This window comes from Triticum dicoccoides, chromosome 2A (assembly GCF_002162155.2).
Source record: "Triticum dicoccoides isolate Atlit2015 ecotype Zavitan chromosome 2A, WEW_v2.0, whole genome shotgun sequence".
Taxonomy (NCBI): domain Eukaryota; kingdom Viridiplantae; phylum Streptophyta; class Magnoliopsida; order Poales; family Poaceae; genus Triticum; species Triticum dicoccoides.
In genome coordinates this window covers 662,920,049-662,945,717 of record NC_041382.1, presented here as the reverse complement: position 1 = coordinate 662,945,717, position 25,669 = coordinate 662,920,049, and the positions used below count along the sequence as shown (strand labels likewise).

The 25,669-nt window shown below is 46.7% G+C and overlaps 1 protein-coding gene and 1 pseudogene across 1 annotated transcript in view; both read left to right on the top strand.

The window, feature by feature from the left end:
- Positions 1-645: 645 nt before the first annotated feature.
- LOC119358059 lies at positions 646-3,935 on the top strand (annotated as a pseudogene).
- A 563-nt stretch (positions 3,936-4,498) lies between these two features.
- The window catches only part of LOC119359792 (triphosphate tunnel metalloenzyme 3-like), a 29,393-nt gene continuing 8,222 nt past the window's right edge, over positions 4,499-25,669 (top strand). The window contains exon 1 of the mRNA XM_037625880.1: positions 4,499-4,747. Within this exon, the coding sequence (XP_037481777.1) occupies positions 4,499-4,747 (249 nt within the window). The remainder of the gene's footprint in view (positions 4,748-25,669) is intronic.

Sequence of the window (25,669 nt, the reverse complement as noted above, 5' to 3'; positions counted from 1 at the left end):
CCATCCGAATGCCTGGCAGGACGGTAGTACGGCGCAGTTGCACTGCAGCGTGACGTCATGGCAGTTTCGTATTACGACGAGGCATGTGGCACTGATTAAAGTCTAGCCAGGGGAGATGGTCGGAGTATTTTCTTAGGGCGCAGACAAATGGCCAACTAACAGCAACGAGCATGGATCCACAACACTACTACTGATAATCGTTCCACAACGCAACGAGCGGCACACAACAGAGTGATTATTCGAGGCCAATAAACTTGCCGCACATCGGGAAATATAGCAAACAACAATTCAAGTATGCGACAATGACCAAGGCGCATATACGGGCTACCAAATGATGAAGCAACGCAAATCAAAGATCCAGACCGAATGTCTACGCATAGATCCACACCAACATTAACTGGGCGACGAAACAAATACCAAATCGTAGGAACATAACCAAATATGAGATGCTCTACGGGCAGCCAAACGTTCAGTCCAGCACAAATCGAAATCTAGATGCCTACGCGCATAGGTTCACACCACCATTCGGCCATGAAACATAGAGGTCTAGCGAGAAAACACGCATGTAGCGCGTTCAGAAGTAACAAATCCTGGGAAGGAAACAAGCACGAGGTGCTCTAACCGGAGGGAAGGCCTTGCAACTCCATGGCGGCCCCGGCCTGCGCCTCGTCGTGGTCGATCGCCCTACGCGGCCGCGGCCTTGTCGCCGCCGTCGTCGTCCTCCGCCCCCTCGTTGTCGCCGTCGCCGCCCTCCGCGGCCCTGGCCTTGTCGCCGCCGTCGTCGTCCTCCGCACCCTCGTTGTCGCCGTCGCCCTCCGGGGCCTCCTCGTCGTCGCCGGCCGCGGACTTGCCGTCGTCGCTGGAAGCCGCCACCTCCTCCTCCGCCTTGAACAGGACGGCGAACATGTTCTCCGGGCCGCTGAGCTGGCCGGGCTTCAGGGGAACCTCGACGTAGATGGCCTCGAGGGTGTCCTCCGGCGTCTTCTCGAAGAGGATCTCGCGCGGGGCCACGATGGCGGCGAGCTGGCGCGCGAGGCGACGTGCGGCGCGGGAGGGCCTGCGCGTGGCGGGGCGGCACGCGGCGCGATCCATGGCAGGGCTTAGGCTTAGGCTAGGGCGTGGGAGCGGACGCTGCTACTGCGAGGTGGGAGAAAGCGGGTTGGTGGGTTGGCTTGCGACTTGGGTTGCCAAATCGCAGAAGCGTTGCTCTCCTGCGCGAAGGGACGCTGCTGCTTTTATAGCAGAGCAGAGCAGGTGACGTGCCGAATCTCCGCGGGGCTGCTTTTTCCCTGCCACTATTAACTCGCACAGCAGCGCCCACCACCTGAGCAACTGCAGCGGCGTAGCGCTATCCGCCCCAGGCCAGATAGCACACACAACCTGCATTCCGTGTCAGGATGTCTTTTTTTTTTTGTTTTGCGAATTTTCCAAAAAAACAGTTTCCGAACGACCAGGGCATGTTCAGTCGGCCATGGTCTGTACCGTGCGTACATGTCACCTATAGATCACAGTGTTAGGCAAGCGTTATCAGATCTGATGCAAACACACGGCAGATCACAAAGAAATCAACTCGCTTAATTAGCTTGATCTAAAGGCAGTTGGAGAGTTAGAGCCGGCCAAACAGTCGCCCCCTTGTACGTGTTGTCTACACTGTGATCTATAGGTGACATGGACGCACGGTACAGACGCTGGCCGACTCACTGAACCAATCTACATGCCCTTAATAGCCACGACTTCTTCGCGTCTGAGATTACTTGGGCGCTGGCACGTTGAAAATTAAGGGGGTGTTTGTTTCCAGGGACTTTTTGGTGTAGGGACTAGTCCCTAGCAAACTAAACAGGGTGAGACTTTTTTGGGACTTTTTGCTAAAAGTCCTTAGAAGCACCTCCTTAAGAGTCTTTTTCAAAAAGTCCCAGGGACTAGAAAAAGTCCTAGGACTAGAGAAACAAACACCACCTTACTTCAGTTGCCACGTCAGTTATCCCCCTTCTTTTCTGGGGGCACGTCAGTTATTCCCTTCCGAGCCATGTTTAGATGTCGCGGCGGCTGGAGCGTCCTAAATCTGCTCCTTCGATATTAGTAGAATGTGGCAAATCTGGAGGCCAGTAGGGCTTAGCATTCTTCGCGTGAAGGACTAGAACCAGCAGATCACAAGCACAACACAACTGGTTTGATCGATCGCTAATCAGGGACTCAATGTCGCAGCCACAGTCCACGCTGATATACTACGTGCACCATTTTTCTACTGTACAAGATAATTCACATATTAATTAATGACTCTTCTACCAAATCTTTCATCCATGAGCCAGAGCACAAGGTGATCATCTGGGTCAGGATTTAATGTTGGGCAGCACGTCACCTTCCACACGTTCCTCATCTTCTCGTCCTACATCAGCGATCAAAGCACCCAGTCCCACTCCTAATAATTTACCGTGTAACTATTCCATCCAGGGGACGAGACGGCGAGGTGTGTGCTCGGTCAGGACAAAAAGGGGGCGGCGTGGCTGCGTGCTACCGACGAGAAAAAAGTCAAGATAAACCTTGCATTAGAAAGGGAAAAACGTCTACTGCTCCGCACTGTTGGTGCCGTAAAAAAAGACTACTGTAGTAATTAATCATTGTTTAGTTCCCGGTCACGCGTGCACTTTGCGATTTGGGACTGGAACTGCCCCGCACTGTTGATGCTAGCATTAAATTAACAAGGTATTGTGGTCTAAAAAGAAAGATACTCTACTTCGCATTAATCCAGCGTGACGTCATGGCAGTTTCGTGTTACGACGATGCATGTGCCACTGATTAAAGTCTAGACTACTTTCTTTTTTGAAGGAGAGGGCGCAAGACGAACTGCCAATTAACAGCAATGAGCATATACTACAATCTACGAATAATTTATCCTAAAAAATACAATCTACCAATAACTTGCTGCACATCGTGAAATATAGCAAATCAACAATTCAAGTCTGCGTACGGGCTACCAAACGAAGAGGCACCGCAAATCGAAGATCGGGAACAGTTCGAATGTCTAGATCCACAACAGGGCCACGAAACACATAGCAAATCGCAGGAACAGAACCAGATATATGAGATACTCTAGGGGTAGCCAAACGTTCCAAAGTTCCAGATCCAATGCGGCGCCACAGAACAGAAAGTTTCAGCGATAAAACACGCATGTAGTGCGTTCGGATGAAACTAAATCCTACAGTACGATGGAAGAAAACAGGTACTAATACTCGAACCGGGCAGAAGGCCTTGTAGCCCCATTGCGCCCCCGCCTCGTCGTCGTCGCCCTCCGCGGCCGCGGCCTTGTCGTCGTCGTAGCCGGCCGCGGACTCGCCGTCGTCGTCGCCCTCCACGGCCGCGGCCTTGTCGTCGTCGTCGCCGGCCGCGGACTCGCCGTCGTCGTCGCCGGCCGCGGAATCGCCGTCGTCGCTGGAAGCCGCCCCCTCCGTCACCTCCTCCTCCCCCTTGAACAGGACGTCGAACATGTTCTCCGGGCCGCTGAGCTGGCCGGGCTTCAGGGGGACCTGGACGTAGGTGGCCTCGAGGGTGTCCTGCGGCGTCTTCTGGAAGACGATGTGGCGCGGGGGCAGGATGCCGGCGAGCTGGCGCCCAAGCCGACGGGCGCCGCGGGACGGCTTGGCAGCGCGCTTGGCGGGGAGGGACGCGGCGCGGTCCATGGCAGGCGCTAGGGCTTGGGAGGGGACGCTGCGAGGGGGGAGGGAAGGGGGTTGGTAGGTCGGCTTTGGATTTGGATTTGCCGAATCGCAGAACAGGAGTTCTCTCTTGCCGTCTTGCGGGAAGGGAGGCTGCTGCTTTTATAGCAGCGGAGCAGGTGAGGGAGAGGAGGCTGCCGAATCTCCGTGGGCGTGCTTTTTCCCTGCCATTATTAACTTGCCCAGCACTTCCCGGTCCCGCCCAAACAAAACACCGCGTAAAAGAAAATTACAGTGCCACTATTATCTCTTGAGGAAAAGGGCCTAGCCCAGATTTCATGAAAAGCAATGAGACAGACGACGATGGGTGGTGCATCCAAAGTGACAGTCCGGCGACGAGCCCTGGAAGGTTTTTACCGTAGCACCAACCACCTGACCAGGGTCGGGCCAGAGCAACGGCAGCGGCGTACAGTTATCTGCCCCAGGCCAGGCTTTCTGTTGCCGGATACCTTTTTTGTTTTGCGGGATGTTGCAGGATACTCTACTTTATTGAACCATAAGTACCGATTAGTAATCATTGCGATATTTCCACAAGAACAGTTTGCATTGCAAGATAATACAGTGTATTTGATGTAATTTACTAGTTATTATTTCTACTTCTAATGTCTCAGTTGGTAGTCCGCGTTCCGAATTTTATTTTTGTCCCACAATCCACTGATTTTTTTTCGTAGGTTTTTTTGGGGTTTTTTTCGTCCGCTCCTCTCGATCCCTAGAACTCCAACAGTAGACGCCGCCGCCCGCCCCTTCCAGCTCCCGCCCCCAGCCCTAGCCGCAACCCCAACCCCATGGAGGTCGAGATCAAGCTCCGGCACCCTGACGCGGCCGCACACCGGCGCCTCTCCTCCTTCCTCGCGCCCCGCCTGCTCTGCACCGACGCCCCCGCGCGGCCCCTCGCCGCCGCCACCGCCGCCCAGCGGGTCCGCCTCTACGACACCGACGACCGCGACCCCTCCCGCGCCGTCCTCACGCTCAAGCGCCGCCCGCGCATCGACGCCCGCGTCAGCCGCGTTGAGGAGGTCGTGGAGCCCCTCGACCCCGCTGAGGGAGTCCTGAATTAGCGGGTGTTCGGATAGCCGAACTATACCTTCAGCCGGACTCCTGGACTACGAAGATACAAGATGGAAGATTCCGTCCCGCGTCCGGAGGGGACTTTCCTTGGCGTGGAAGGCAAGCTTGGCGATACAGATATGAAGATCTCCAACCATTGTAACCGACTCTATGTAACCCTAACCCTATCCGGTGTCTATATAAACCGGAGGGTTTTAGTCCGTAGGATGACATACACATCAACAATCATATCATAGGCTAACTTCTAGGGTTTAGCCTCCTCGATTTCGTGGTAGATCTACTCTTGTACTACCCATATCATCAATATTAATCAAGCAGGACGTAGGGTTTTACCTCCATCGAGAGGGCCCGAACCTGGGTAAAACTTCGTGTCCCTTGTCTCCTGTTACCATCCGGCCTAGATGCACAGTTCGGGACCCCCTACCCGAGATCCGCCGGTTTTGACACCGACATTGGTGCTTTCATTGAGAGTTCCTCTGTGTCGTCGCCATTAGGAAGGATGCCTCGCCCCGTCTTTAAAGACGGCACCGTTGCTAAGGGAGCTTTGGCTGTCAGCCAAACCCTCCGGTTAGGTGGCTTTCTTATGACCGCCTGTTCGGCTTCTGCGCCGACGATGACCTTTCGGGCCATCGAAAACAATCTTCATGTTAACTCGGAACTCGCCGAGTAGTTAGATCCAATAGAGCTTTCCTCCATAAACGAGCTCTTGGATCGCTTCGCCGCCCTGGGAGTCGCTACGGATTACGATCAGATTGGGCCTAAAACCGATCTGAGAGAGATTAACTCTCCCAAGTCACCCATCATGTTGTCGTGGTAGAGGGACAGTGCGGCGACCCTTCATCTATCTTAAGGACTCGCTACGTCCGGATTCCCGATCCCTCCAAGCCGGATACCCGCGGAAGGGAGGATATCACTCAAGACCTGAACTTAGAGTCAGGCGATGGGCTGGATTCATTAGACAACATCCAGGAATCCAAATTGTCGAGTTCAGAAATTCCTCGGCCTCTAAGCCTTAGATGGGGTGAGGCTTCGAATTTAATTCCACCCACCCACCCCAACATATGCGATCTATCCAAAATCAGGCAAGACCCCGACGAAACAGTACATCATTACTGGGCCAGATTCCTCTTAGTTAAGAACAGACTAAGGGACTGCCGGGAGGAAGATGCAATCTCAATCTTCTACAAAAATTGCACGGACAAGGGAATACTCAACGCCATAAGTCACCGTGATATTACACGCTTTGCTGACTTGGTGTCCATTGTACGAAAGTACTGTGCGATGGAAAGCGTCTGGAAAACCGAAATAAAATTTTGGGACAATCGGGGCCTGAATACAAACCCACTCCGAAATAAAAGGGTGCATCATCACCAATCACCTGGGTCAAGCACTAAAAAGCAAAAACCCTCTACAGGGCATGGAACCGTACTGGAAGGATGGCTTAATGGACCCTGAAAATTCACAGTATAAAGGATGCCGCACCAACTCACAGCCTCAGAGCATGTTGGATACTCCGGCAGGTGGCCAAAATTGGCGAAAATCTCCTAATTCCAGAGGCCACAGAAAGCCACCCCATAGACACCAATACGGTATTAACAGTCTTCGAGACTTTCGCATCAAATAATATGCGAAAAAGGACACTCCGCAGCCTTACCGAAGTCTACCAAGTAGCAACAATAAACCCATGGAGTGACACGGCTATTACCTTTAACGCCAGTGATGAACCTAAATTCCGAACAGCCCGAGCACCAGCCGCATTGGTCCTCAGTCCAATAGTGGACGGCTTTCATCTTACCAAGGTACTCATGGACGGCCGCAGCAGATTGAACCTCATTTACAAGGAGACTCTTCAAAAAATGGAAATAGACTGGAACCGCATTGAGCGAAGCAGCACAACCTTCAGAGGAATAATCCCCAGTCGGGAAGCGCGCTGTACAGGAAAAATCACACTAGATGTGGTGTTCGGCACGCCAGATAATTATAGGTCCGAAGAGGTCACGTTCCAGGTGGCTCCGTTCAGCAGCGGTTATCACGCTCTGCTAGGGCGGGAAGCATTTACAATCTTCCAAGCAATACCCCATTACGGGTACATGAAGCTCAAGATGCCCGGGCCCAATGGGATCATCACTCTCGCTAGTGATCCGGACATGGCACTCCGCGCCGAAAACAAGACAGCTGCACTGGCCCTCGAGGCACTATCCGAAGCCCTAGCGGCTGAGGAGCTGACTGCACTGCGCTCTACGGTGAATAGGGACGATGTGGTACTTGACAAAAGATCCAAGTCCAGCTCCTTTAAACCGGCAGACGAAATAGTCAAATTCCAAGTCCATCCAACGGACCCCAATAAAATAGCTTCCATCGGGGCACAGTTAAACCCTGATGTCGATGCCGCATTGCGAGAGTTTCTACGAGAGAACTGGGACATTTTCGCCTGGCACCCTTCAGACATGCCAGGAATCCCACGTAGGCTGGCCGAGCACAGCTTAAATATCCAAGCAGGGTTCAAACCTGTCAAATAGGCTCTTCGGTGTTTTTCTGAACCTAAGAGACAGGCCATGGGAGAGGAGCTAGCAAAGCTATTGGAGGCTGGATTCATCAGAGATATAAAACATCCGGACTGGCTAGCAAACCTGGTGATGGTACCAAAGAAGGACAAATCCTGGCGCCTGTGTGTTGATTTTAAAGACCTTAACAAGGCTTGCCCAAAGGATCCCTTCCCCCTCCCCCGCATCGACCAAATTATCGACTCTACCGCAGTACACGATTCGTTGTGTTTCCTTGACGCATATTCTGGCTACCATCAAATCAAGATGGCAGAACCAGACCAAGCTGCAACGGCATTTATCACACCATACGGACCATTCTGCTTCAACACGATGCCCTTCAGGCTCAAAAACACCAGCGCAACATATCAGCGCATGATTCAGACATGTCTGGCAAGCCAGATCGGCAAAATAGTGAAGGCATATGTAGATGATGTGGTCGTCAAAACAAGACATGTTGAATCTCTAGTAGACGACTTGAGGCTCACATTTGATAACCTCCGAACATACGACATCAAGCTCAACCCGGAAAAATACGTTTTCGGCGTTCCACCCTGAAAGCTCTTGGGCTTCATTGTATCCGGTAGAGGAATTGAAGCAGATCCAGCCAAGATCCGAGCTCTGTCGCAACTGGATATCCCAAAGGACCTCAAACAAATACAAAAGTTAACCAGATGCGTGGCGGCTCTAAGCCGCTTTATCTCCCACTTGGGAGAAAAGGCCCTACCCCTTTACCGCCTCCTTCGGCGCACCGAACACTTCAAATGGACGGATGCAGCCACGGCCGGACTCGACGAAATAAAAGCCATACTGGCAACAAACCCAGTCCTGGCCGCGCCAAACATTGGTGAACCAATGCTATTATACATTGCAGCAACACATCAGGTTGTAAGCGTAGTGCTCGTCGTCGAACGAGAAGCGGACGGGCACAAATTCCCTCTTCAAAAGCCGGTCTATTATGTGTCCACCATCCCGACTCCCTGCAAATCACGGTACCCGCATTATCAAAAGATTGCGTACACGGTATTCATGGCGTCCCGGAAGCTATGACACTACTTTCAAGAGTGTTCAATAACAGTAGCCTCGGAAGTACCACTTAACGATATTATAAACAACCGTGATGCAACAAGCCGGATTGCAAAATGGGCCATTGAGCTCCTCCCGTTCGACATAACTTATAAGCCACGACGAGCCATCAAGTCGCAAGTCTTGGCCGACTCTGTTGCAGAATGGACGGAGGCCGAACTCCCTAAGGAGTACGACACATATTCCAACTAGATCATGCATTTCGACGACTCCAAGATGTTGGCCGGACTGGGGGCTGGCGTCGTTTTGACGTCCCCCACAGGAGACACAGTTCAATACGTACTATAGATTATGTACACAGACTCCAACAATGCAGCCGAATATGAGGCCCTTTTACATGGTCTCCGCATGGCAGTATCCATGGGCATCCAACGCCTAGAGGTGCGCGGGGACTCGAACCTCGCAATATCCCAAATAAATGGAGACTTCGATGCCAAGGATCCAAAAATGGCAGCTTACCGCAACGCCGTCCTAAAAATGTCAGCTCGGTTCGAGGGGCTTGAATTTCACCATATAGCCCGGGAAAATAATCAGGCGGCAGATGTCCTGGCACGCATCGGCGCAAAACACGATGTAGTCCCCCCAACATCTTCTTGGAGAGGCTGTTCAAGCCATCCGTAGTATGGGAAGGGGAGCCGAACAATAACAGCCAGGACCCAACCGCACTGCCCGAGCATTCTGACACAATCGGAGGCTCTACCAATGAAATAACACCCTCAGCCCACGTAATAATGGCCGTCATCGCCCCATGGGCAGAACCATTCCTCGCCTACCTTACTAGGCAGGAACTCCCCGAGGACCAAAATGAGGCACGCTGCATAGTGCGGCGATCCAAAGCCTACAGAGTCCACGAGGGAGAGCTTTATAAGAAAAGCACTACTGGAGTCCTTCAAAGGTGCATCTCCGAAGAGGAGGGGCGGAACCTCCTGGCTGAAATTCACGCCAGACTCGGCGGTCATCACGCTACAGCCCGGTCCCTTGTAAGCAAGGCCTTCCGTATGGGCTTTTATTGGCCGACGGCCCGGGCAGACGCTCAGGAGTTAGTCCAACGATGCACCGGTTGCCAGCTCTTTGCAAACCAAAGCCATATGCCACCCACCGCCCTCCAAACTATCCCCATTACTTGGCCCTTCGCGGTCTGGGGGCTTGACATGGTCGGACCACTTAAAGGCGGAACCCACAAGCAAAAATACTTACTGGTCATGGTGGATAAATTCACCAAATGGATAGAAGCCAAGCCTGTTAAGACGGCCGGATCCGGACCGGTGATAGACTTTATATCCGGGGTTGTACTGTTGGGGAACGTAGTAATTTCAAAAAAATTCCTACGCACACGCAAGATCATGGTGATGCATAGCAAAGAGAGGGGAGAGTGTTGTCTACGTACCCACGCAGACTGACTGCGGAAGCGTTGACACAACATAGAGGAAGTAGTCGTACGTCTTCCTGATCCGACCGATCCAAGCACCGTTACTCCAGCACCTCCGAGTTCTTAGCACACATACAGCTCGATGACGCTCCCCGGGCTCCGATCCAGCAAAGCTTCGGGGATGAGTTCCGTCAGCACAACGGCGTGGTGACGATGATGATGTTCTTCCGATGCAGGGCTTCGCCTAAGCACTACAACGGTATGACTGAGGTGGAATATGGTGGCAGGGGGCACCGCACACGGCTAAGGAACGATCACGTGGATCAACTTGTGTGTCCTAGGGTGCCCCCTTGCCCCCGTAGATAAAGGAGCAAGGGGAGGAGGCCGGCCGGCCAGGTGTGGCGCGCCAAGGAGGAGTCCTCCTCCTAGTAGGAGTAGGACTCCTACTAGGAGGGGGAAAGAGGTGGAGAGGGAGAAGGAAAGGGGGGGCGCCCCCTCCCCTAGTCCAATTTGGACCAGGGAGGAGGAGGCGCACGGCCCACATCTGGCAGCCCCTCTCTCTCTCTCTCCACTAAGGCCCATATGGCCCATTACTTCTCCCGGGGGGGTTCCGGTAACCCTCCGGCTCTCCGGTTTTCTCCGAAATCACCCGGAACACTTCCGGTGTCCGAATATAGCCGTCCAATATATCAATCTTTATGTCTTGACCATTTCGAGACTCCTTGTCATGTCTGTGATCACATCCGGGACTCCGAACTAACTTCGGTACATCAAAATGCATAAACTCATAATAACTGTCATCGTAACGTTAAGCGTGCGGACCCTACGGTTCGAGAACAATGCAGACATGACTGAGACATATCTCCGGTCAATAACCAATAGTGGGACCTGGATGCCCATATTGGCTCCTACATATTCTACGAAGATCTTTATCGGTCAGACCGCATAACAACATACGTTGTTCCCTTTGTCATCGGTATGTTACTTGCCCGAGATTCGATCGTCGGTATCCAATACCTAGTTCAATCTCGTTACCGGCAAGTCTCTTTACTCGTTCTGTAATGTATCATCCCGCAACTAACTCATTAGTTGCAATGCTTGCAAGGCTTATGTGATGTGCATTACCGAGAGGGCCCAGAGATACCTCTCCGACAATCGGAGGGACAAATCCTAATCTCGAAATACACCAACCCAACATCTTGTTGGGTTTCGTAGTAATTTCTAATTTTTTCCTACGCATACTCAAGATCATGGTGATGCATAGCAACGAGAGGGGAGAGTGTTGTCTACGTACCCACGCAGACCGACCGCGGAAGCGTTGACGCAACATAGAGGAAGTAGTCGTACGTCTTCCCGATCCGACCGATCCAAGCACCGTTACTCCGGCACCTCCGAGTTCTTAGCACACGTACAGCTCGATGACGATCCCCTGGCTCCGATCCAGCAAAGCTTCGGGGATGAGTTCTGTCAGCACGACGGCGTGGTGACGATGATGATGTTCTACTGACGCAGGGCTTCGCCTAAGCACTGCAACGGTATGACCAAGGTGGAATATGGTGGCAGGGGGCACTGCACACGGCTAAGGAACGATCACGTGGATCAACTTCTGTGTCTAGAGGTGCCCACTATCCCCGTATATAAAGGATCCAAAGGGGGGGTGCGGCCGGCCCTATGGTGGCGCGCAGGAGGAGTCCTACTCCTACCGGGAGTAGGACTCCCCCCCCCCCAATCCTTGTCCAACTAGGAGAGGTGGAGGGAGAATAGGAAAGGGGGGGCGCCGCCCCTCCCTCCTTGTCCAATTCAGACTAGGGGGAGAGGGGGCGCGCGGCTTGCCCTGGCAGCCCCTTCCTCTTCTCCACATTAGGCCCATGAGGCCCATTAACCCCCCGGGGGGTTCCGGTAACCCCCCTGTGCTCCGGTTTTATCCGATACTTCTCCGGAACCCTTCCGGTGTCCGAATATAGTCATCCAATATATCAATCTTTATGTCTCGACCATTTTGAGACTCCTCGTCATGTCCATGATCACATCCGGGACTCCGAACTAACTTCGGTACATCAAAATGCATAAAGTCATAATAACTGTCATCGTAATGTTAAGCGTGCGGACCCTACAGTTCGAGAACAATGTAGACATGACTGAGACACATCTCCGGTCAATAACCAATAGCGGGACCTGGATGCCCATATTGGCTCCTACATATTCTACAAAGATCTTTATCGGTCAGACCGCATAACAACATACGTTGTTCCCTTTGTCATCGGTATGTTACTTGCCCGAGATTCGATCGTCGGTATCCAATACCTAGTTCAATCTCGTTACTGGCACGTCTCTTTACTCGTTCCGTAATACATCATCTTGAAACTATCTCATTAGTTGCAATGCTTGCAAGGCTTATGTGATGTGCATTACCGAGAGGGCCCAGAGATACCTCTCCGACAATCGGAGTGACAAATCCTAATCTCGAAATATGCCAACCCAACATCTACCTTTGGAGACACCTGTAGAGCTCCTTTATAATCACCCATTTACGTTGTGAAGTTTGGTAGCACACAAAGTGTTCCTCCGGCAAACGGGAGTTGCATAATCTCATAGTCATAGGAACATGTATAAGTCATGAAGAAAGCAATAGCAACATACTAAACGATCGGGTGCAAAGCTAATGGAATGGGTCATGTCAATCAGATCCTTCACCTAATGATGTGATCCCGTTAATCAAATAACAACTCTTTGTTTATGGTTAGGAAACATAACCATCTTTGATTAATGAGCTAGTCAAGTAGAGGCATACTAGTGACACTCTGTTTGTCTATGTATTCACACATGTATTATGTTTCTGGTTAATACAATTCTAGCATGAATAATAAACATTTATCATGATATAAGGAAATAAATAATAACTTTGTTATTGCCTCTAGGGCATATTTCCTTCAGTCTCCCACTTGCACTAGAGTCAATAATCTAGTTCACATCGCTATGTGATTAACACCAATAGTTCACATCTTTATGTGATTGGTTCACATATCCATGTGACTAACACTCAAAGGGTTTACTAGATTCAATAATCTAGTTCATATCGCTATGTGATTAACACCCAAAGAGTGATCATGTTTTGTTTGTGAGAGAAATTTAGTCAACGGGCCTGCCAAATTCAGATCCGTATGTATTTTGCAAAATTCTATGTCTACAATGCTCTGCATGGAGCTACTCTAGCTAATTGCTCCCACTTTCAATATGTATCCAGATTGAGACTTAGAATCATCTGGATCAGTGTCAAAAAACTTGCATCGACGTAACCCTTTACGACGAACCTTTTTGTCATGTCCATAATCGAGAAACACATCCTTATTTCACTAAGGATAATTCTGACCGCTGTCCAGTGATCTACTCCTAGATTACTATTGTATTCCCTTGGCAAATCAGTGCAGGGTATACAATAGATCTGGTACACAGCATGACATACTTTATAGAACCTATGGCCAAGGCATAGGGAATGACTTTCATTCTCTTTCTATCTTCTGCCGTGGTCGGGCTTTGAGTCTTACTCAATTTCACACCTTGTAATATAGGCAAGAACTCTTTCTTTGACTACTCCATTTTGAACTACTTCAAAATCTTGTCAAGGTATGTACTCATTGAAAAAACTTATCAAGCGTCTTGATCTATCTCTATAGATCTTGGAGCTCAATATGTAAGCAGCTTCACCGAAGTATTTCTTTGAAAAATTCCTTTCAAACACTCCTTTATGCTTTACAGAATATTTCTACATTATTTCCGACCAACAATATGTCATTCACATATACTTATCAGAAATGCTGTAGTGCTCCCACTCACTTTCTTGTAAATACAGGCTTCACCGCAAGTCTGTATAAAACTATATGCTTTGATCAACTCATCAAAGCGTATATTCCAACTCCGAGATGCTTGCACCAGTCCATAAATGGATCGCTGGAGCTTGCACACTTTGTTAGCTCCCTTTGGATCGACAAAACCTTCCGGTTGCATCATATACAACTCTTCTTTAATAAATCTATTAAGGAATGCAGTTTTGTTTATCCATTTTCCAGGTTTCATAAAATGCGGTAATTACTAACATGATTCGGACAGACTTAAGCATAGATATGAGTGAGAGAATCTCATCGTAGTCAACACCTTGAACTTGTCGAAAACCTTTTGCGACAATTCTAGCTTTGTAGATAGTAACACTACTATCAGCGTCCGTCTTCCTCTTGAAGATCCATTTATTTTCTATGGCTTGCCGATCATCGGGCAAATCCATCAAAGTCCATACTTTGTTCTCATACATGGATCATATCTCAGATTTTATGGCCTCAAACCATTTCGCAGAATCTAGGCTCATCATCGCTTCCTCATAGTTCGCAAGTTCGTCATGGTCTAGTAACATGACTTCCAGAACAGGATTACCGTACCACCTTGGTGCGGATCTCACTCTGGTTTACCTACGAGATTCGGTAGTAACTTGATCTGAAGTTTCATGATCAATATCATTAGCTTCCTCTTTAATTGGTGTAGGTGTCACAAAAACAGATCTCTGTGATGAACTACTTTCCAATAAGGGAGCAGGTACAGTTACCTCATCAAGTTCTACTTTCCTCCCACTCACTTCTTTCGAGAGAAACTCCTTCTCTAGAATGGATCCATTATAAGCAACGAATGTCTTGCCTTAGGATCTATGATAGAAGGTGTACCCAACAGTATCCTTTTGGGTATCCTATGAAGACATATTTCTCCGATTTGGTTTTGAGCTTATCAGGATGAAACTTTTTCACATAAGCATTGCAACCCCAAACTTTAAGAAACGACAACTTTGGTTTCTTTCCAGACCATAGTTCATATGGTGTCGTCTCAACAGATTTAGATGGTGCCCTTTTAACGTGAATGCAGCTGTCTCTAATGCATAACCCCAAAACGATAGTGGTAGATCGGTAAGAGACATCATATATTGCACTATATCCAATAAAGTACAGTTATGACGTTCGTACACACCATTATGCTGTGGTGTTCCATATGGCATGAGTTTGTGAAACTATTCCACATTGTTTTAATTGAAGACCAAACTCGTAACTCAAATATTTGTCTCCGCGATCAGATCGTAGAAACTTTATTTTCTTGTCACGATGATTTTCCACTTCACTCTGAATTTCTTCGAACTTTTCAAATGTTTCAGACTTATGTTTCATCAAGTAGATATACTCATATCTCCTCAAATTATCTGTGAAGATCAGAAAATAATGATACCTGCTGCGAGCCTTAATATTCATCGGACCACATACATCGGTATGTATGATTTCCAACAAATCTGTTGCTTGCTTCATTGTTCTGGAGAACGACGTTTTAGTCATCTTGCCCATAAGGCATGGTTCACAAGCATCAAGTGATTCATAATCAAGTGATTCCAAAATCCCATCAGCATGGAGTTTCTTCATGCGCTTTACACCAATATGACCTAAACGACAGTGCTACAAATAAGTTGCACTATCATTATTAACTTTGCATCTTTTGGTTTCAATATTATGATTATGTGTATCACTACGATCGAGATCCAACGAACTATTTTCATTGGGTGTGTAACCATATAAGGTTTTATTCATGTAAACAGAACACCAATTTATTCTCTTACTTAAATGAATAACCGTATTACAATAAACATGATCAAATCATATTCATGCTTAGCGCAAACACCAAATAACACTTATTCAGGTTCAACACTAATCCCGAAAGTATAGGGAGTGTGCGATGATGATGATATCAATCTTGGAACCACTTCCAACACACATCGTCACTTCACCCTTAACTAGTCTCTGTTTATTCTGCAACTCCCGTTTCGAGTTACTAATCTTAGCAACTGAACTAGTATCAAATACTGAGGGGTTGCTATAAACACTAGTGAAGTACACATCAATAACATGTATATCAAATATACTTATGTTCACTTTGCCATCCTTCTTATCTGCCAATCACTTGGGGTAGTTCCGCTTCCAGTGACCAGTCCCTTTGCAGTAGAAACACTTAGTCTCAGGCTTAGGATTAGACTTGGGCTTCTTCACTTGAGCAGCAACTTGCTTGCTATTCTTCTTGAAGTTCCCCTTCTTCCCTCTGCCCTTTTCTTGAAACTAGTGGTCTTGTCAACACTTGATGTTTTTCTTGATTTCTACCTTTGTCAATTTCAGCATCACGAAGAGCTTGGGAATCGTTTCCGTTATCCCTTGCATATTATAGTTCATCACGAAGTTCTACTAACTTGGTGATGGTGACTAGAGAATTCTGTCAATCACTATCTTATCTGGAAGATTAACTCCCACTTGATTCAAGCGATTGTAGTACCCAGACAATTTGAGCACATGCTCACTAGTTGAGCGATTCTCCTCCATCTTTTAGCTATAGAACTTGTTGGAGACTTCATATCTCTCAACTTGGGTATTTGCTTGAAATATTAACTTCAACTCCTAGAACATCTCATATGGTCCATGACGTTCAAAATGTCTTTGAAGTCCCGATTCTAAGCCATTAAGCATGGTGCACTAAACTATCAAGTAGTCATCATATTGAGCTATCCAAACGTTCATAACGTCTGCATCTGCTCCTGCAATAGGTCTGTCACCTAGCGGTGCATGAAGGACATAATTCCTCTGTGCAGCAATGAGGATAAACCTCAGATCACGGATCCAATCCGCATCATTGCTACTAACATCTTTCAACACAATTTGCTCTAGGAACATATCAAAATAAACACAGGGAAGCAACAACGCGAGCTATTGATCTACAACATAATTTGCAAAATACTACCAGGACTAAGTTCATGATAAATTTAAGTTCAATTAATCATATTACTTAAGAACTCCCACTTAGATAGACATCCCTCTAATCCTCTAAGTGATCACGTGATCCAAATCAACTAAACCATGTCCGATCATCACGTGAGATGGAGTAGTTTCATTGGTGAACATCATTATGTTGATCATATCTACTATATGATTCACGCTCGACCTTTCGGTCTCCGTGTTCCGAGGCCATATCTGTATATGCTTCGCTCGTCAAGTATAACCTGAGTATTCCGCGTGTGCAACTGTTTTGCACCCGTTGTATTTGAACGTAGAACCTATCACACCTGATCATCACGTGGTATCTCAGCACGAAGAACTTTCGCAACGGTGCATACTCAGGGAGAACACTTCTTGATAATTTAGTGAGAGATCATCTTATAATGCTACCATCAATCAAAGCAAGATAAGATGCATAAAAGATAAACATCACATGCAATCAATATAAGTGATATTATATGGCCATCATCATCTTGTGCTCGTGATCTCCATCTTCGAAGCACCGTTGTGATCACCATCGTCACCGGCGCGACACCTTGATCTCCATCATAGCGTCGTTGTCGTCTCGCCAATCTTATGCTTCCACAACTATCGCTACCGCTTAGTGATAAAGTAAAGCATTACAGCGCGATTGCATTGTATACAATAAAGCGACAACCATATGGCTCCTGCCAGTTGCCGATAACTCGGTTACAAAACATGATCATCTCATACAATAAAATTTAGCATCATGTCTTGACCATATCACATCACAACATGCCCTGCAAAAACAAGTTAGACGTCCTCTACTTTGTTGTTGCAAGTTTTACGTGGCTGCTACAGGCTTAAGCAAGAACCAATCTTACCTACGCATCAAAACCACAACGATAGTTGTCAAGTTGGTGTTGTTTTAACCTTCGCAAGGACCGGGCGTAGCAACACTTGGTTCAACTAAAGTTGGAGAAACTGTCACCCGCAAGCCACCTCTGTGCAAAGCACGTCGGGAGAACCAGTCTCGCGTAAGCGTATGCGTAATGTTGGTCCGGGACGCTTCGTCCAACAATACCGCTGAACCAAAGTATGACATGCTGGTAAGCAGTCTGACTTATATCGCCCACAACTCACTTGTGTTCTACTCATGCATATAACATCAACATATAAAACCTAGGCTCGGATGCCACTGTTGGGTTTCGTAGTAATTTCAAAAAATTTCCTACGCACACTCAAGATCATGGTGATGCATAGCAACGAGAGGGGAGAGTGTTTTCTACGTACCCACGCAGACCGACTGCGGAAGCGTTGACGCAACATAGAGAAAGTAGTCGTACGTCTTCCCGATCCGACCGATCCAAGCACCGTTACTCCGGCACCTCTGAGTTCTTAGCACACGTACAGCTCGATGACGATCCCCTGGCTCCGATTCAGCAAAGCTTTGGGGATGAGTTCCGTCAGCACGACAGCGTGGTGACGATGATGATGTTCTACTGACGCAGGGCTTCGCCTAAGCACTGCAACGGTATGACCGAGGTGGAATATGGTGGCAGGGGGCACCGCACACGGCTAAGGAACGGTCACGTGGATCAACTTCTGTGGTTAGAGGTGCCCCCTGTCCCCGTATATAAAGGATCCAAAGGGGGGGTGCGGCCGGCCCTATGGTGGCGCGCAAGAGGAGTCCTACTCCTACCAAGAGTAGGACTCCCCCCCAATCCTTGTCCAACTAGGAGAGGTGGAGGGAGAATAGGAAAGGGGGGGGGGCGCCGCCCCTCCCTCCTTGTACAATTCGGACTAGGGGGAGAGGGGGCACGCGGCCTGCCCTGGCAGCCCCTTCCTCTTCTCCACATTAGGCCCACGAGGCCCATTAACCCCCTGGGTGTTCCGGTAACTCCACTGTGCTCTGGTTTTATTCGATACTTCTCCGGAACACTTCCGGTGTCCGAATATAGTCATCCAATATATCAATCTTTATGTCTCGACCATTTTGAGACTCCTCGTCATGTCCATGATCACATCCGGGACTCCGAACTAACTTCGGTACATCAAAATGCATAAACTCATAATAACTGTCATCGTAACGTTAAGCGTGCGGACCCTACGGTTCGAGAACAATGTAGACATGACTGAGACACATCTCCGGTGGATGCCCATATTGGCTCCTACATATTCTACGAAGATCTTTATCGGTCAGACCGCATAACAACATACGTTGTTCCCTTTGTCATCTGTATGTTACTTGCCCGAGATTCGATCGTCGGTATCCAATACCTAGTTCAATGTCGTTACCGGCAAGTCTCTTTACTCGTTCCGTAATACATCATCTCGCAACTATCTCATTAGTTGCAATGCTTGCAAGGCTTATGTGATGTGCATTACCGAGAGGGCCCAGAGATACCTCTCCGACAATCGGAGTGACAAATCCTAATCTCGAAATACGCCAACCCAACATCTACCTTTGGAGACACCTGTAGAGCTCCTTTATAATCACCCATTTACGTTGTGATGTTTGGTAGCACATAAAGTGTTCCTCCGGCAAACGGGAGTTGCATAATCTCATAGTCATAGGAACATGTATAAGTCATGAAGAAAGCAATAGCAACATACTAAACGATCGGGTACGAAGCTAATGGAATGGGTCATGTCAATCAGATCATTCACCTAATGATGTGATCCCGTTAATCAAATAAAAACTCTTTGTTTATGGTTAGGAAACATAACCATCTTTGATTAACGAGCTAGTCAAGTAGAGGCATACTAGTGACACTCTGTTTGTCTATGTATTCACACATGTATTATGTTTCCGGTTAATACAATTCTAGCATGAATAATAAACATTTATCATGATATAAGGAAATAAATAATAACTTCATTATTGCCTCTAGGGCATATTTTCTTCACATCTACCTTTGGAGACACCTGTAGAGCACCTTTATAATCACCCATTTACGTTGTGACGTTTGGTAGCACACAAAGTGTTCCTCCGGCAAACGGGAGTTGCATAATCTCATAGTCATAGGAACATGTATAAGTCATGAAGAAAGCAATAGCAACATACTAAACAATCGGGTGCTAAGCTAATGGATTGGGTCATGTCAATCAGATCATTCACCTAATGATGTGATCCCGTTAATCAAATGACAACTCTTTGTCCATGGTTAGGAAACATAACCATCTTTGATTAACGAGCTAGTCAAGTAGAGGCATACTAGTGACACTCTGTTTGTCTATGTATTCACACATGTATTATGTTTCTGGTTAATACAATTCTAGCATGAATAATAAACATTTATCATGAAATAAGGAAATAAATAATAACTTTATTATTGCCTCTAGGGCATATTTCCTTCAGTCTCCCACTTGCACTAGAGTCAATAATCTAGTTCACATCGCCATGTGATTTAAGAGCAATAGTTCACATCACCATGTGATTAACACCCATAGTTCACATCGATATGTGATCAACACCCAAAGGGTTTACTAGAGTCAGTAATCTAGTTCACATCACTATGTGATTAACACCCAAAGAGTACTAAGGTGTGATCATGTTTTGCTTGTGAGATAATTTTAGTCAACGGGTCTGTCACATTCAGATATGTAAGTATTTTGCAAATATCTATGTAAACAATGCTCTGCACGGAGCTACTCTAACTAATTGCTCCCACTTTCAATATGTATCTAGATTGAGACTTAGAGTCATCCAGATCAGTGTCAAAACTTGCATCGACGTAACCCTTTACGGAGAACCTTTTTTGTCACCTCCATAATCGAGAAACATATCCTTATTCCATTAAGGATAATTTTGACCGCTGTCCAGTGATCTACTTCTAGATCACTAATGTACTTCCCTTGCCAAAATCAGTGTAGAGTATACAATAGATCTGGTACACAGCATGGCATACTTTATAGAACCTATGGCTGAGGCATAGGGAATGACTTTCATTCTCTTTCTATCTTCTGCCGTGGTCGGGTTTTGAGTCTTACTCAATTTCACACCTTGTAACACAGGAAAGAACTCTTTCTTTGACTGTGCCATTCTGAACTACTTCAAAACCTTGTCAAGGTATGTACTCATTGAAAAACTTTATCAAGCATCTTGATCTATCTCTATAGATCTTGATACTCAATATGTAAGCAGCTTCACCGAGGTCTTTCTTTGAAAAACTCCTTTCAAACACTCCTTTATGCTTTGCAGAATAATTCTACATTGTCTCCGATCAACAATATGTCTTCCACATATACTTATCAGAAATGTTGTAGTGCTCCCACTCACTTTCTTGTAAATACAGGCTTCACTACAAGTCTGTATAAAACTATATGCTTTGATCAACTTATCAAAACGTATATTCCAACTCCGAGATGCTTGCACCAGTCCATAGATGGATCACTGGAGCTTGCATATTTTGTTAGCACCTTTAGGATTGACAAAACCATCTTGTTGCATCACATACAACTCTTCTTTAATAAATCCATTAAGGAATGCAGTTTTGTTTATCCATTTGCCAGATTTCATAAAATGCGGCAATTGCTAACATGATTCGGACAGACTTAAGCATAGATACGAGTGAGAAACTCTCATCGTAGTCAACACCTTGAACTTGTCGAAAACCTTTTGCGACAATTCTAGCTTTGTAGATAGTAACACTACTATTAGCGTCTGTCTTCCTCTTGAAGATCCATTTATTTTCTATGGCTTGCTGATCGGGCAAGTCAACCAAAGTCCACACTTTGTTCTCATACATGGATCCCATCTCAGATTTCATGGCCTCAAACCATTTCGCGGAATCTGGGCTCACCATCGCTTCCTCATAGTTCGCAAGTTCTTCATGGTCTAGTAACATGACTTCCAGAACAGGATTACCGTACCACCTTGGTGCGGATCTCACTCTGGTTTACCTACGAGATTCGGTAGTAACTTGATCTGAAGTTTCATGATCAATATCATTAGCTTCCTAGTAATTGGTGTAGGTGTCACAGAAACAGATTTCTGTGATGAACTACTTTCCAATAAGGGAGCAGGTACAGTTACCTCATCAAGTTCTACTTTCCTCCCACTCACTTCTTTCGAGAGAAACTCCTTCTCTAGAAAGGATCCATTATAAGCAACGAATGTCTTGCCTTAGGATCTGTGATAGAAGGTGTACCCAACAGTATCCTTTTGGGTATCCTATGAAGACATATTTCTCCGATTTGGTTTTGAGCTTATCAGGATGAAATTTTTTCACATAAGCATTGCAACCCCAAACTTTAAGAAACGACAACTTTGGTTTCTTGCCAAACCACAGTTCATACGGTGTCATCTCAACAGATTTAGATGGTGCCCTTTTAACGTGAATGCAACTGTCTCTAATGCATAACCCCAAAACGATAGTGGTAGATCGGTAAGAGACATCATAGATTGCACTATATCCAATAAAGTACAGTTATGACGTTCGGACACACCATTATGCTGTGGTGTTTCAGGTGGCGTGAGTAGTGAAACTATTTCACATTGTTTTAACTGAAGACCAAACTCGTAACTCAAATATTTTACCTCTGCGATCATATTGTAGAAACTTTTATTTTCTTGTCACGATGATTTTCCACTTCACTATGAAATTCTTTGAATTGTTCAAATGTTTCAGACTTATGTTTCATCAAGTAGATATCCCCATATCTGCTCAAATCATCTTGTGAAGGTCAGAAAATAATGATACCTGCTGTAAGCCTTAATATTCATCGGACCACATATATCAGTATGTATGATTTCCAACAAATCTGTTGCTTGCTTCATTGTTCCGGAGAACGGCATTTTAGTCATCTTGCCCATAAGGCATGGTTCGCAAGCATCAACTGATTCATAATCAAGTGATTCCAAAAGCCCATCAGCATGGAGTTTCTTCATGCGCTTTACACCAATATGACCTAAACGGCAGTGCTACAAATAAGTTGCACTATCATTATTAACTTTGCATCTTTTGGTTTCAATATTATGATTATGTGTATCACTACGATCGAGAGCCAACGAACTATTTTCATTGGTGTGTATAACCATATAAGGTTTTATTCATGTAAACAGAACAACAATTGTTCTCTAACTTAAATGAATAACCGTATTGCCATAAACATGATCAAATCATATTCATGCTTAACGCAAACACCAAATAACACTTATTTAGGTTCAACACTAATCCCGAAAGTATAGGGAGTGTGCGATGATGATCATATCAATCTTGGAACCACTTCCAACACACATCGTCACTTCACCCTTAACTAGTCTCTGTTCATTCTGCAACTCCCGTTTCGAGTTACTACTCTTAGCAACTGAACTAGCATCAAATACTGAGGGGTTGCTATAAACACTAGTAAAGTACACATCAATAACATGTATATCAAATATACTTATGTTCACATTGCCATCCTTCTTATCCGCCAATCACTTGGGGTAGTTCCGCTTCCAGTGACCAGTCCCTTTGCAGTAGAAGCACTTAGTCTCAGGCTCAGGATCAGACTTGGGCTTCTTCACTTGAGCAGCAACTTGCTTGCCGTTCTTCTTGAAGTTCCCCTTCTTCCCTTTGCCCTTTTCTTGAAACTAGTGGTCTTTTCAACCATCAACACTTGATGTTTTTCTTGATTTCTACCTTCGTTGAGTTCAGCATCACGAAGAGCTTGGGAGTTGTTTCCGTTATCCCTTGCATATTATAGTTCATCACGAAGTTCTACTAACTTGGTGATGGTGACTAGAGAATTCTGTCAGTCAGTATCTTATCTGGAAGATTAACTCCCACTTGATTCAAGCGATTGTAGTACTCAGACAATCTGGGCACATGCTCACTAGTTGAGCGATTCTCCTCCATCTTTTAGCTATAGATCTTGTTGGATACTTCATATCTCTCAACTCGGGTATTTGCTTGAAATATTAACTTCAACTCCTGGAACATCTCATATGTTTGATGATGTTCAAAACGTCTTTGAAGTCCCGATTCTAAGCCATTAAGTATGGTGCACTAAACTATCAAGTAGTCATCATGTTGAGCTATCCAAACGTTCATAACGTCTGCATCTGCTCCTGCATTAGGTTTGTCACCTAGCGGTGCATCAAGGACATAATTCTTCTGTGCAGCAATGAGGATAAACCTCAGATCATGGATCCAATCCGCATCATTGCTACTAACATCTTTCAACACAATTTTCTCTCGGAACATATCAAAATAAACATAGGGAAGCAACAAGGCGAGCTATTGATCTACAACATAATTTGCAAAATACTACCAGGACTAAGTTCATGATAAATTTAAGTTCAATTAATCATATTACTTAAGAACTCCCACTTAGATAGACATCCCTCTAATCCTCTAAGTGATCACGTGATCCAAATCAACTAAACCATAACCGATCATCACGTGAAATGGATTAGTTTTCAATGGTGAAAATCATTATGTTGATCATATCTACTATATGATTCACGCTCGACCTTTCGGTCTCCGTGTTCCGAGGCCATATCTGCATATGCTAGGCTTGTCAAGTTTAACCTGAGTATTCTGCGTGTGCAAAAACTGGCTTGCACCCGTTGTAGATGGACGTAGAGCTTATCACACCCGATCATCACGTGGTGTCTGGGCACGACGAACTTTGGCAATGGTGCATACTCACGGAGAACACTTCTTGATAATTTAGTGAGAGATCATCTTATAATGCTACCGTCAATCAAAGCAAGATAAGATGCATAAAAGATAAACATCACATGCAATGAATATAAGAGATATGATATGGCCATCATCATCTTGTGCCCGTGATCTCCATCTCCGAAGCACTGTCATGATCACCATCGTCACCGGCGCGACACCTTGATCTCCATCGTAGCATCGTTGTCGCCTCGCCAATCTTATGCTACCACTACTATCGCTACCGCTTAGTGATAAAGTAAAGCATTACATCGCGATTGCATTGCATACAATAAAGCGACAACCATATGGCTCCTGCCAGTTGCCGATAACTCGGTTACAAAACATGATCATCTCATACAACAAAATTTAGCATCATGCCTTGACCATATCACATCACAACATGCCCTGCAAAAACAAGTTAGACGTCCTCTACTTTGTTGTTGCAAGTTTTACGTGGCTGCTACGGGCTTAAGCAAGAACCAATCTTACCTACGCATCAAAAACACAACGATAGTTTGTCAAGTTGGTGCTGTTTTAACCTTCGCAAGGACCGGGCGTAGCCACACTCGGTTCAACTAAAGTTGGAGAAACTGTCACCCGCAAGCCACCTCTGTGCAAACCATGTCGGGAGAACCGGTCTCGCGTAAGCGTACGCGTAATGTTGGTCCAGGCCGCTTCGTCCAACAATACCGCCGAACCAAAGTATGACATGCTGGTAAGCAGTATGACTTATATCGCCCACAACTCACTTGTGTTCTACTCGTGCATATAACATCAACATAAAAACCTAGGCTCGGATGCCACTGTTGGGGAACGTAGTAATTTCAAAAAATTTCCTACGCACACGCAAGATCATGGTGATGCATAGGAACGAGAGGGGAGAGTGTTGTCTACGTACCCACGCAGACCGACTGCGGAAGCGTTGACACAACGTAGAGGAAGTAGTCGTACGTCTTCCCGGTCCGACCGATCCAAGCACCGTTACTGTGGCACCTCCGAGTTCTTAGCACACGTACAGCTCGATGACGGTCCCCGGGCTCCGATCCAGAAAAGCTTCGGGGACGAGTTCCGTCAGCACAACGGCGTGGGGACGATGATGATGTTCTTCCGACGCAGGGCTTCGCCTAAGCACTACAACGGTATGACTGAGGTGGAATATGGTGGCAGGGGGCACCGCACACGGCTAAGGAACGATCACGTGGATCAACTTGTGTGTCCTAGGGTGCCCCCTTGCCCCCGTATATAAAGGAGCAAGGGGAGGAGGCCGGCCGGCCAGGTGTGGCGCGCCAAGGAGGAGTCCTCCTCCTAGTAGGAGTAGGACTCCTACTAGGAGGGGGAAAGAGGTGGAGAGGGAGAAGGAAAGGGGGGGCGCCGCCCCCCTCCCCTAATCCAATTCGGACTAGGGAGGAGGAGGCGCGCGGCCCACCTCTGG